Source organism: Bos grunniens, chromosome 18, assembly GCF_055505025.1.
Source record: "Bos grunniens cultivar Pamir isolate PY7600 chromosome 18, Bosgru_T2T1.0, whole genome shotgun sequence".
NCBI classification, from domain to species: domain Eukaryota; kingdom Metazoa; phylum Chordata; class Mammalia; order Artiodactyla; family Bovidae; genus Bos; species Bos grunniens.
In genome coordinates, this window is record NC_141182.1 from 26,119,592 (window position 1) to 26,133,440 (window position 13,849).

The window sequence follows — 13,849 nt, forward strand, 5'->3', positions numbered from 1 at the left end:
TTGTCTAAAGCTCCACTTGAGAACCGCTCCCCCAGAATAAGATGATTCTAGGTGATATGCTATTCATGTTTCTTCCCATTTAGTTTATCTTGGGAGTTGTTCCAAATCAGCATCTATAGATGTCCTGTTCTTTCAGTGCTTACTGCAAGCTACTTCACCACATGAATGTATGGGATGTTCTTCACAAAGAGTTCTATTTTCATACCATAAAGAAAGAGAAATGTCACCAATTAAAAAAAAACCAACACACAAACCAAGAACAAATTTACAAACCAAGAATATAACATTTTATTCATTTCCAGATTATGAGCACTACACAGCATATACATATATTTAGATAACATATAAAAGAAAGAACAAACCGTAGGAAGAAATATCGGTCTGAAACTGCCTTACAGGACCATCTTTAATTCTGTAAATTCGTGGTAAATCTCTCTCCCCACACATCAAGGCAGGCAGTGAGATACACTCCAGCATTCACGTATCAAAGGACGGCTTATCCCCCACTGTACTTACAACGCATGGCATAGTCACTGGCGTCCACGACGAGGGATGCCAAACAGTAGGTAAAAGAATCACAGCACAGTGAACTAATACAAATATCTGTTTTTTTGCATTGTCCTCCAGATAGTTTCCTTTTTAAACCAAGAGTCATATCCAGGGTCTATCCCTTGAGCTGCGTTCCAGTTATTGCTGAAGGGAAAAGAAAAAAAAAAAAAGAACAAATGCATCAGTTTAAGTTATTAGAAAATAGATGGTCAATGGCAGCGACCCCCTACCCCTAGGGACACTCAAGGGGATGCTGGCCCACGGGGCAGTGCATACGTGTCAGCAGTGGGCAGGCCCAGAAGCGCCCGTCATTGTGCCAGAGGGGAGGGGTCGGCTGATAACAATTGGGGCTGATGAAGAGGTTCAGATGGAAGATATTCTTCAGGGAAGGCCTGGGAGCAGGAAGAAGCAGGATGCCCCCAAAGGGGCAGGGTCACTTCACGGAGGTGAGGCAGCAGCTCATGGGATTATTCCTGACTCCCTGCTGGTAGCAGGCCTAAGATCTTCTGATGTAAAGGCCCTCCATACTCCATGTCAACAGAGAGAGGGTCTGCACCTGACCTTGTAGAACGGAGCCCTTTCCGGGGACACAGTTTCTCCAACTCACTATCTGGCCTTCCTCTGAGGAAAGCCGGCTCACCTTTGCCTTGTTCTGAACTGGGAGATACAGTTTGAACTCTGCTGGCAGTTCGTCTTCTGAATAGAGTCTGTCTGAGAAGTAAACCCGTCGGATGCGACAGTTTGCATGGATCTGTGGATGCAAGACTTAAAATAAGTCTCTTAAAGTAAGAGGCAAATAATGACTGTCTTCCTTTTTTTCCTGACTCTCCTCCAGCCCCCTCACCCTGCATGGTGCTGTCACAAGCGTCATCTCTTTGGCATCTCCTCAGCTTGGCTTAGGCGGAGATTCTGACAAGAGGGAGAAGTTGCTTGTTGTATTCTCCACCATGAGGCTTCCCTGGTGGCTCAGCGGTAAAGAATTCGCCTGCAATGCAGGTGTGGGTTGGATCTCTGGGTCAGGAAAATCCCCTGAAGGAGGGCATGACAACCCATTCTAGTACTCTTGCCTGGAGAATCCCGTGGACAGAGCAGCTTGGTGGGCTGCAGTCCATAGGGTTGCAAGAGCTGGACACAACTTAGTGACTACATCACCCCCACACTCCCTACTATTGCTGAGCCGATGCCTGAACAGGTCCTGAGCCTCTGAGGTTAAAGCCCCTTGGACGGTGACTTGGGAACTCTAGCCAGAAAGCCACAGAGTTCTGCCACCTAGGTCACAAGCTCGGAGCAAACAGAGTGCAGCCCCCTCTCCCATCTGGGGCTCCCTCTTGAAAAGGAGCCAGTACCTGCACCCTGAGGGTCTCAATGTAATTTGTGCCATAGGCCCGCCGAGTGAAGTCTGACAGGTTGAACTGAATCTGGTTCCAGCCGTCATCCAGCCGCATGGGCATGGTACAGATGAAGGGCTTGACCCGGGTGGTGCTCTGGTAGTTGCTTGCCCGAAACCGCCGACGCACGTTCTTATCATCTAGTACCTACGAAATATGGAGAGGAAGAATCACAGTAATTCCATCTTGGAGCAAACAACCTTGGTAAGACCAGGACCTGAAACTCCCACAGCCTGGTTTCCCAAGGCTGAGACCCAAGGGAGAATAAACAGACCCACATGGGTCACACTGGATGCAGATGGCCCGGAAATAGTGAGTTTATCTTGTCTGTTGCCAGGACGACATCAGCTGCTTATGACATATGACACATGCATCAGGCCCTCAGACCATAGCATGATTCCATAAACATTCTTCCCTTTGAAAAATTAAAAATGCTAGACTAGAGACCAACAATAGCCAGCCTGATATTAAATAGTAACTTCCCAGATAGATACTCTTCCAATCCTCAAGCTTTGAAATCTTTGAACTATTGATTAGATTTTCTGGATGCTTTACTGCTTCTTTTAAAACTTGGCATGAAACTCAGATTACTAATACTGAAATTATGTCATAATAATAATGGCAGAATCAAGTGTACAGCAGAGGCAGAAAAGAATACATTCAAAAGGATAAAGATACTTTCCTACGGTTACTTTTTTCCCATAAATTGACCAGCCACCTCTCTGGTATAGTCGAGAGTGTACAGATTCACATGCATATGCTTACCTGTACTTCAAAGGTAAAATATTTCTTCAGGTTTTTGATGATCATGACAAGGAAGGGAAGTTTAATTCCCAGTGTTTTCTTTGGGTCTGCAGGACATGTGATATACGTGGTGCTGTAGAAAGAGGAAACACCAATAAACACACCACCAGCCTCTTCCTTTGTGATAGGCAAAGCAGTAACAGCCCAATACGGTAAGCTGGAAAGCAGATCTAAAAGATCCAAAGATCCCTTAACCCTTAAGTTAAGCTAATGCTTCTAAAAAAAGTGCCAGACTCTGAAACAAAAGCTTAACACAGCGCTAGATACCAAGAAGAAAGTATCTGAAAAGCGAAAGCCAGGCCAGCAGATCGGATGAAGTTCTTCCAGTGAGAAAAGATTTAATTCTGTTCTAAGAAACTATTAAGTGAAAGAAAACCAAAACCAAGACCACTGTAACACTGAAAACTACACTGACCACCCACTGGGTGATTCTGGTAACACCCTCAACCTCCCCCCAAAAACACTGGGGTTAAATATTAATAACTAAGACTTACATAGCCCTTACTATGTGCTAAGCAGGTTTTATATATATTCACTTATTTAATCTTCACAATAATTCTCTAAGGAAGATGTATTGTTCTTATTCCTATTTTACAGATGAGGAAACTGAAGCCTGAGGGATAAAGTGACTTGCCCAGGGTGAGCCCTAAGCAGCAGAGCGGGATTCACACTGGACAGTCTCGCTCTGCAGTCCCCGCTATCAGCCTCTGTGATGTGCTGCCTCTGGGAATACAATGTCTCTGGGAGAACAGGCTGGCAACCTACCTGACATTTGTTCCTTCAATCTCTAGCACCAGGGACTGGATGTCATTATCAGTGATTCTTTTGATGTGGCCATTTCGTACCTACAAGGGAGAAAATTAAACTGGTGAGTACTGAAATATTTGGCAAAAATTTTGTTAAGATTTCGAAGGCTGAATGCAACTATTTAAAGAAAACTACAGTAGTCCAAGAGGCATTAACACAGAAGTTTGTGACATGATATGTTGAAGCTTCTATGTAAATAAGCCACGCAATTACCTCTAGATAGGGCCCAATCACCCACCACAGGAACTGCAGATAGCTGGGCCATCTATAAATCAGGACCAATTTCTTCCCAAAGAAATCAATTCAATTTCAATGTAGCTAATGTTTACCAAGTGTCTGCTAAGCACTAGGAACATTCCTAACAACAACAGCAATCTCAGTCCTAATAAGACCGACAACAAAAATCATAAGGTCAGACTTCCCTGGTATATGACTCTGCCTGCCAATGCAGGGGACACACCGGTTTGATCCTTGGTCTGGAAGATTCCACGTGATGTGGAGCAACTGAGCCCATGAGCTGCAACTATGAGCCTGTGGCTCTACAGCCCGGAAGCTGCAACAACTAAGCCCACGTGCTGTGCTGCACCTACTGAAGTCCATGCACCTAGAGCCTGTGCTCGACAACAAGAGAAGTCACCACAATGGGAAGCCCGTCCACTGCACGGACTAGCTCCCGCTCGCTGCAACCACAGAAAGCCCGAAAGCAGCAGTAAGGACCCAGTGCAGCCAAAAGATTAAACAAACAAATAAATGTGGAAAAAAAAATCACAAGGTCATTGGTGTTGTTTCCACTTGACAGATGTGGACACTGAGAGGCAGGGAGTGCAGATGACAAGGCCTAAGTAAGGAAGGCAGGAGTAACAGCCAGGCTTTCCACTGCCCGATACTGCCTCACACAGATGGTTCTTTGGCCAGAAAGGTCAAATGCTGAGTGTCACTGACAGGGAGGCTGGCAACCCAAAAGTGAACATATTATTCCCCGAGGTTTACTCTGACTTCACGCTTCCATATCTTCTTTTCCCTAAGTTTCTACTTTTTCAAGTATGACCTCAAGTCCCATCTGAGCCACACACAGACGCCTTCTTTAGTACTGTCAGCCTACACTGACCTCTCTTCTCTCTGATTTGCTTCTCTGGCTCATGCAGCCCAGACTACGTGATTCAGCACCTCACCCTGCGTTGTTTTGCACTGTTTGTGGCATATGTAGGGGTATATGATGGAGAGGAATCAATATGCAGTATGGACTCCTCCTCTCAAAAATTATTTAGGAAAGCACAATTATCTTCAAGTATTACATTCAAGCACTGTAGATGGACAGAACAGAGGCACACGGAGGCACTTCTGAGATGGGGCTGCCTCTTCAGGCTCAAAGTATTAACTAACACATGAAAAAGATCAAGCAGGGTTAGAACTGCATGCACCGGAAAGGTGAGCACATGGTCTCTTAATGGGTAGAGGGAAAGCGGCTGCCTGCGCCGTCACAGTCAGTGATTATCACGTGGCTCGCCATCAGACTTGCGTATAGGGAGAGAATACCGTACTGACTCTGACAGTTACACTGTTCAACATGGATTACTGGTAACATGGCATTCTGTCTTGAGACCTCAGCCTCTGTGAGCTTGTTTACTGTGAATTTGATCCACTTGTGGTGTGCTTGGTATTCCCCAGGTGACATTGGGTATTACTGCCCATCTTTTTCTGCAAGATGTAACTGAATTTTGTCGCCTCCAAAAAGTATAAGCACAACGGTAAGGATAGAGCATGAAACACTGTATGTTCTACAATGCTCAGTACTCTGCTAGGCATCAACTAAGCATTCAAATATTTGCTGACTTCTGGAATTTGTCACGCTAAGAGTTGGCACATCTGAAGAGATTCAAGGAGGGTTTTTAAAAAATTCCTGGATGACATATCCACCATGGACTATTATGGGAGGCCAGAGATCCCAGGGTATATCGCAAAGACAGTGCAGTTGCCAGCATCAAGAATGCCTTCCCACAAATCACCCTTCAGGACCCATTGTCAGAAACAGAATGCTGGGTGCATGGGCCCCAGGTCTCTGCCAAGGCAGCATTTCTGGATTCTCAAGTCACAGACACCACATTGAAGCTCAATCAAAGCTGGCAACATCCAGTGCCCTCCTGCTTTGAATTCCGGGCCTCTTTCCAGAGGAGATTAAGAGCACAAAGGCTTGGATCTGTGTAGCCCATGCCAACACTGCCCACCTCATTCCCCACATAAATGCTCCCAAAGTGGCAATATTCCTCCTCTATTTGCTAGCCCACAGCTGCTGTGGAAAATCAGGCTGACTCGCTGGTAAAGGAGGAATTCATCCAGAAATTCTTCCATATAATATGATGTAGTCATATTGATAAGAACTGACAGTACCCCACTAATTTTATAACACACCACTAATTATTCTCTGAAGAGTAACTTCATTCTTTCTTAAAAAGGTACAGAATGCAACAAACCAAACAGATGGGTAAAAACAAAGAATTAAGCAATCAGGGTCCAGAAACTACTATTGCTAAAAGGCAACACATTGCAATTTATCCAACATTGTTTAAAAGTGTGACCTCCTGGTCACACTGGACCACCACCTCTGTGGTCCAGTGGTTAGGAGTGGAACTCCCAATGCAGGCTGCCTGGGTTCGATCCCTTATCAGGGAACTAGATCCCACATGTGAACTCCCAACCAAGAGTTCGAATGCCACAATGAAAGGTCCCTGGTGTTGCAAACAAGACCTGGCACAGCCAAATTAAAAGAAAAAAGAAGCAGCGTGACCTCAGATCTTACATCCTGGATGGTCTCTCAGATCACAGTGGACAGGAAGCCTCCCTCAACTTCAGAAAATTCTGCCAGATTACACAGGGAGGAAATGTTAGGAAACTTGCCTTCTGCCCATCTCAAAGTTTACAGCATACGACTTCACTCCAGTAAATGTGACCACTCAGGTCTTTATAGAAGAAAACAATGCCTTATACTGCAAGCAGAAGCCAACAGACTAAAAGCCAAAACAGACTTTGTGTATTCTTACAGACTTCTGGCCCAGAGGCAAGTTAAAGCTGGACTGTCAGAGCTTCTTAAGAGAAATTTCTTTCACATCAACATCCACACTCACAAACTTAATTCTTACAAAATTAGTTAATGCAGCCCATAAAAACTCAAAAACCCAGAGGAGAAAAGGCAGTTTTTTTTTGAAGGAATACCCACCAGTTTCTCTAGAGTTTTAACCTGCCCAGTGGTGAGAAGAGTCTAAATAGAGCTATGCCCAAGAGCAAAGTTCAATCCTCAAAGAAGAAAAGCACAGGTACGGTCATATCAGAAGCTGCCAGAGCTTTAAAATCAAATTGAATTAATTTCTCAGTGAATTATGATTTTTCTTCTTCATTAAGTTTTAAGCACTATAGATACAAATTCACTGGAAGAAAAGAGTGGAGTGGGGATGGGTGCAATTAACCAGAGATATGAGCAGTTAAAGAGTAGGAAACCTCCCAAAACCTTTCTCTAGGCTCTCAAACTAGGATCAAAGGAGAAAGAGAGGTGGTCAATTTGGGGCAAGGCCTCCCAACCTCCCTGGCAATCTGCCTGTCACTGCCTTAGCTTGTCAAGGTCTTCCAGGAAGCAACCCCCTCCTCAGTCCAGCTTCTGACAAACATGGATAATAAGATACGTGGCCTCAGAAAGTATCAACTTCCTTTCCTTACCTCCTTCCAGTTCAGAGGCCACTAGGCAGGCCTCGCTGTGAAAAGAAGATAAAACGCAAGAGGCGGCATTTATTGCTCGTGGTGAAAGTAGGTTTTATTTTACTTCCTTCATCTAAATTAGAAAGTATCTTTTGTTTCTGAATTGCTGTGAGTGTGTGCTCAGTAGCTGCAGCCATGTCAGACTCTTTGCGACCCCATGGACCCATAGCCCACGAGGCTCCTCTGTCCATGGGATTCTCCAGGCAAGAACACTGGAGTGGGTTGCCATTACCTCCTCCAGGGGATCTTCCTGACCCAGGGATCCGACCTGCATCTCCTGCATTGCCGGTGGATTCTTTACCACTGAGCCATTGGGAAAGCCCTCTGACTTGCTAATTCTTTTTATTTCATGACAGGTTCCTGCAGTGTGACTTATGAGTGTTTCATTCCTCCAAAATAATAATAATAAAAAATAAAGCCAATCTTACATTTTTTAATTTCATGAACACCTCTCCTCCTACCCCCACTCCCACCCCTACCCATGAGCTGGAGGTACTTTAGAAGCTTCAGAACCCCAGGCTACTAGCAATTAGCCATCTGAATGGGTCTCAGCCTCTGCAGACAGCAAAAGGGAGCCTTCAAGCCCTTTTTTGCAATCACTCTCCCAGGCTTTCCATGGTTGCTGGGGCAACTAATAAAGAACACTGATTTTTTTTCTTTCCCAAAGTAAGCCCCAGGGAGGAGGGTCACGCTGAGGCGGGGAAAATACTACTGGGATGGGGAGGAGGCTGTCCAATGCTGCTTTAAAAATAACAGGAGCTGTATCCACTCCCTACTCCCACTTTTCTCTCCTCTGGCCCCACCCACTTATCGTGGCAGACAGCTGAGCCCTTGGGCCATCTGGCATCCTAGTCTTAATGACACATGTTCCAATTTACATTAAGCCTTTAGAGCTGTCCATTTCAGCGGCAAAGTTTCCACCCTGAGCTAGGGGCTGGGCTCTAAGTCAGAAAACAGGCAGAGGGAGACCTCTGTGGGGAGAGCTGGGCATAGCGGTCTCAAGGCCTGGGCCTTGCAGGCGCCAGCGGGTCAAAGGCTTCTCTCCCTTTGCGGCACTTAACAGGGACTAACCAAACAGCAGACAGGCGACTCTGCATTTACAAGCAGCCTTTTAAAGTAAAGATGATTCTGTGTACCATAACCAGTCCCTTCCTAACAATGCCTTGGAAGGGCAAGTGTAAAACCCAGGCCTTTGCCCAATTACAGTAAAAGCTATCACTTGGAATAATGAAGAACATCCTCAGACTGACTCAGGGATAGTCTGAAAAAAAAAAAAAAAAAAAAGTGCTACTACTTTCATGTCCAAACGCTCTCAAGTCTACTATTGGAAACTGCATTAATTTAACGTGTGCTAACACGGTTTGCTAATTAAAAACTAGGGTGTGGGGACTTTTTTTTCTGCAAAGAGCCTTCATTCATTTTTAAAATTAGGAACTGAATGGGAATCTAATATCTTCCAGCAACAACCACAAAAACTATGGTTCTAATCCTCTGGGAATGTGGAGGATCAGCAGCAGCTGAGAAAAAGACAAGATGAGAGGAAAGAAAGATAGAGACGTTTATTATGAATTATCAATCTCATGTAGCAGACTTTAAGGATATTGCTGGTAAAGCCTAAAAGTTATATGTTTTACACCGGTCTAAGTGGGAATGGAATCTCCTGGTATTTTCTTTACAAATCAAAAGTAATGTTTACATTAAACATAAAGAGCCCTTTAATAATGTAGTATTTGCTGATCCCAGAAGTTAAGGGATTGTTAAGAAATCCCTGATATGTGTTTGTGTTTAGTCACTCAGTCCTGTCTGACTCTTTGTGACTTTTTGGATTGTAGCCCACCAGGTTCCTTTGTCCGTGGGATTTTTCAGGCAAGAACACTGGAGTGGGTTGCCATTTGCTCCTCCAGGTGATCTTCCCGACCCAGGGATTGAACCTGTGTCTCCTGCATTGCAGGTGGATTCTTTACCCCCTAAGCCATCAGTGTGTGTGTGCTCGGTCACTTCAGGAGTGTCTGACTCTGCAACCCCAGGGACTGCAGTCCCCCAGGCTCCTTTGTCCCTGTCAGTGGGATTTTCCATGCAAGAATACTGGAGTGGGCTGCCACGCCCTCCTCCAGGGGATCTTCCCAACTCAGGGATCAAACCTTTGTCTCCTGCATTGCAGGTGAGTTCTTTACTGCTGAGCCACCGGGAAAGCCCCTAATTTCTCCTAAATTCTTGGTTTGAAAAACTACAAAGGTCTCTATCAGGAAGCTTACCATTCAGCCAGGAATATAGATCCTGAGAAACTAATTTCAAGTTTGATGAAAAGGAAATGGAAGTGGATATAAATTAACCTAACCTGAGGAAATGCCTTTGAGCTGTGACCTAAGACTAATAAAGGCGGAAAAGAAGAAGTGGGTCCCAGCAGAGGGGCCGGCAAGTGCAAAAGCCTGAAGCTGAGAGGCTTCTTTCAGCTCAGTAGGAAGTCACTGCTAGATGGGGAGGTGAGCCTGGAGAGCTAGTTAAGCAAGTACCAGCCCACAGGCTATGTGTCCTGAGAGCCATGTTAAGGTTTTGGACTGGGAAAGCCATGGCACAATGACTAAATTATCCTAATTTCAGAAGTCTGAATTTACTGGACTTCCTGTTCTAGGCATCTGAATATTGGGCTCAGTTATAAACTATTCCTTTACTCTTGAGCAAATGCCTCAGTTCCCTGCTTTATTTAATACTGTATGCCCTAACTGTTGCTAAGCATTTATATACCTCTTCATTTAATCATCATAACCAGGAGAAGCAGGTGGCGTTATTACAAGATGAGAGAACTGAGTGAAGTATTGTTCAAGGTTACACAGCACAGGACATTACGTCAGAGCCAGGACACAAATTCAAGGTGTCCGACAACACCCAGCACTGGGGTTTCCAGGTGAGATACTAGTCTTCCCCTTAAGGAACCTGTAGTCTAGCGGAAGATATACAGTAAATAGGCAACTGCCATACGGTGTGATACAGAACACCACAGGAGCACACCCGAGACATAACTGAAGTTCCCACTGAAATAATGTTTAAGCTGAGAGCTGAAGGATGACATGGGGGAAGGGCTAACTTCAGTGTGTCAGATAAACGCAGATATTGTAAATGTAGCCACACCCACAAAATGAGTATGACTATGGCATTCACTTCTCACATTCACAAGACACAGAGCCTAAACAGAAACTAAACCTAATTTTTCCAAGACTGTTTTTCACTATAAACAAATGACAGAAACTCTCTCTATAAATTCAGGAAGGAGAATAGTAAAGTTTTGTGAAATCAAAATATGTAATAACTAAAAACAGGCAGTTATAGCCAAAATGCACCTACTGGCAGGAGGCAGGGTCATTTCTAGGTAAGTGTGGACTATCCTTCCTTTCTTTATTATAACTCTGCCTTATTCAGAATCATGGGAGTGGGGAAAATGTCTTCTCTAACTCTATCTTTCCAAATCTACACAATGCCTCACTTAGCTGTTGCTCAATAAATCCTTGTTAAGTATATCAATTCCCAGCGTTTCCCCTTCTGGACTGGATTCCCAACACTGTCTGAGGACTTCGTAATATAGCTGAGAAAAGGCACACATATACATATACCAAGGCCTATGGATCTGGCCCCAAACTTCCCCTTTTTTCCTTCCTTTCCTTCCCTTGTCCCAAGGGGAAAAATTTACAGATAAACACTTTTTCAATCTAAATAAAAAGAGTAGAAACATTTAACTCCCTATTACAAGAATGTCTCTTAAAATGAGAATTCCTCTAAAGGTTTTCTTTGCCAAAATGTCTGCTTAATTTACTCCACATAGCCCTGCCAGTTGATCTAACAATATTTTCACACACGTTTATGTCATTAAGGTACCATCTGACCTCTAGTGGCGTTGTTAAGGGACACAGTGCACTATGGTTACTCTGCTTTTATATTCTGTATGTAAACATGTTGACTAGTCAAAAAACTGCATTTGAAAAATAAAACATACCACAAAAGATCAAGCCCAGAAGGGTTAAAAGGCAACTCTGATAGAAGTTTCACTTAATAGAACTCTTAATAGCCTTTCTAACACTGGAATTGGACTTAAGTTCTTTGACCTGCTCTGAAAACCTCTTCTCCTACATCAAGTCCCATTCTCTATTTCAATTGTCTCCTACTGACACTTTTGTTTCAACTGGCACACAATCCACTCTCTCCAGACTTTGGACAGTCCACAATTAAGGCAAGCCAGGTGGCTCAGTGGTAAGGAATCCACCTGCCAATGAAAGGGACATGGGTTCAATCCCTGGGTCCGGAAGATCCCCTGGAGAAGGAAAAAGCAAGCCACTCCAGTATCCTTGCCTATAAAATCCATGGGGTTGCAAAGAGTCAGACACGACTTAGCGACTAAATAACCACCACCACAACAGCTGAGAAGCCATCATGCTTACAAAGTTCCCAGGTACACTCATTTTGAGCTCTCTTTGTAGAGGTGCAATTTCAGAGTTTACAAGGTTTTTTAATCCAATGTGAACAAAACCATGGAACTGACAAACTCAGTAATGTAGGAAAGCAACTAAGGAACCGCTTTTTTGTGTAAAAAGCAATTCCCAGCATTAGATGTAGTTTGGGGACAGAATCCCTGTGAAAGAAGAGAAGCTGGTCAGATTTCTCACACATGCATAAGGCCAAACTCGTTACATTCAGATCTTTCAACTGTCTTATAAAAATGACACTGTGAATACACCACCCCAAAAGCTGCTCTCAGAATAAAGAATTCCGTAGCAGCAACAGGCAGAAAGAAGGCTGTCTGTGTTCTCAGTCTCTCTGTGGCCGAAAAACCTTCATCTGTGGATGTGGGAAGACAAAAACAAGGACTTGTTCTGAGATGAAATCCAAGATTGTTGGCCTCATTGCCAGTAAACTGCTTATTTAGATGATCCCACATCCTTCTCTATAAAAACAGCATTCAACATACCACCTCTCTCCATTTTCCTTGGAGGAGTGCAGTACTAAGTCACCTGTCTTCCATGGTAAGAGTGCTTTATATTAACTTTTATTTTAAAAAAAGTACAGAAAACTGAGAATTTGCATAAGAAAGGAAATAGCACAGTAGTTAAGTGAGAACCAACTCATAGATTGCTAGGCACACATGCCCCCTAATCAACATCTCTAGAATGTGGACAGGGTCACCATCCTCTGGAGTCAGTGGAAGCATCACCCAGTGGATGCCTGAATAAAGACGATGAGGCTTGTACTTGGCTTTGAGCACGTTAACCTAGACAAGACTTGTCACCATTTTACAATTTTCCTGATGGAGATCAGTCACTGAAGGCACAGCACAGACCCCAAGTCACAGTGAGTGTGGAGCAGGTGCCAAAGACCACTGAATTCCGGCTCCGTTGGGATCAGTGAGAGGAAGGGAGCAAATGAATGAAACCCAAACATAACCGAGTTCTGGCTGTGCCTCTATAAGGGAGCCTGGGACAATGGCTCTGTGTCCAGTGCCCAGCACAGAGCCTGGCACAACACAGGATATCAGTAAATACTTGTGAAATCAGTGAACAGCAGTTTCTTTCATCTGCACTTTCCCAAAGCAACCTCATGTGACTTGACGCTTTTCACACTGTTAGATGGGTACTACCAACCCCACCATATAAGTGGGGAAATCGAAGCTAAAGAACCGCATGTCCGTCAAGTCTGCGGCGAGAGACACTGGTCCACACCACGGCCGTAGGACACTTAAACTCCAGCCACGCCCACCCCACATGCACCTCCGCTGCTTACACTATGCCCTCACCTCGCGCCTCAATCACCCCAGGCTGGGGCCAGGGCACAGCAGAGATCGCCAGGCCTCCCCCAGGCCCCAGCTCGTCACAACTACCTGCCACCCCAGACCCAGCCCCGAGACCTCGCCCCGCCGCCGCCCTCAGTCCCTGACCTTTTTGTCCCAGATCTGCAGGGGTTTGCTGCCGATGCTGTAGAGGATGGAGAGGAAGCCGCTCTGGAACGTGTTTTTGAACATCTTGCCGGCGGCCTTCTCAGCCTCGCCAAAGCCGACCTAAATATGGGCACCAATTGGCAAAGGCAAAACAGGGGGCTGGCTGGTCCGAAGAAGGGAAGCTGAGCCCCTGACGTCCAGATCGGCGGCCACAGACACCTGGACTTGGACGCGGGACGCTAAGTCCGTGAAGCTACGCTCCCAAGAAAACAAAACCACCCCAACACAGAAAACCACAGCAACTGCCGCCTGCACCGCACTCCCCTCCTTAAATGGAGGCGGCGGGCCTCCCGCCGCCAGAGATGAATCCCTCCGCTCACCTGAGCCCGCCCCCTCAGAGCGCAGAGCCCAATCCCGCCACGGGGATTACGGACTTCCTGTTCCTTTCGCTCTTAAGCCCCGCCCTAGTGCCGCCTCCTTGGGAAAAGAACGCCCTTGCCGAGGGACTATTTTCCCATCGTTGTCCCAGAGCCGCTTTTAGAAAGCGGAAGGAGACAGGATAACAGAATGGGTTTGCACCTGCGTGGTGTCAAGGGAACCTGGAGGGGATGGAGTCTAAGAGCGTGAAGGCCAG

At 45.3% G+C, this 13,849-nt stretch overlaps 1 protein-coding gene across 1 annotated transcript; it reads right to left on the reverse strand.

Annotated features, from left to right (window-relative positions):
* Window positions 1-264: 264 nt before the first annotated feature.
* On the reverse strand, window positions 265-13,573 carry CFAP20 (cilia and flagella associated protein 20). The gene is made up of 6 exons (XM_086350911.1): window positions 13,216-13,573; window positions 3,507-3,586; window positions 2,703-2,814; window positions 1,896-2,084; window positions 1,190-1,300; window positions 265-693 (listed from the first exon to the last, which is right to left on the reverse strand). Exons 1-6 carry the CDS (start codon window positions 13,297-13,299, stop codon window positions 688-690), a joined length of 582 nt encoding a protein of 193 aa, XP_086207037.1. The 5' UTR covers window positions 13,300-13,573; the 3' UTR covers window positions 265-687.
* Window positions 13,574-13,849: the final 276 nt, after the last annotated feature.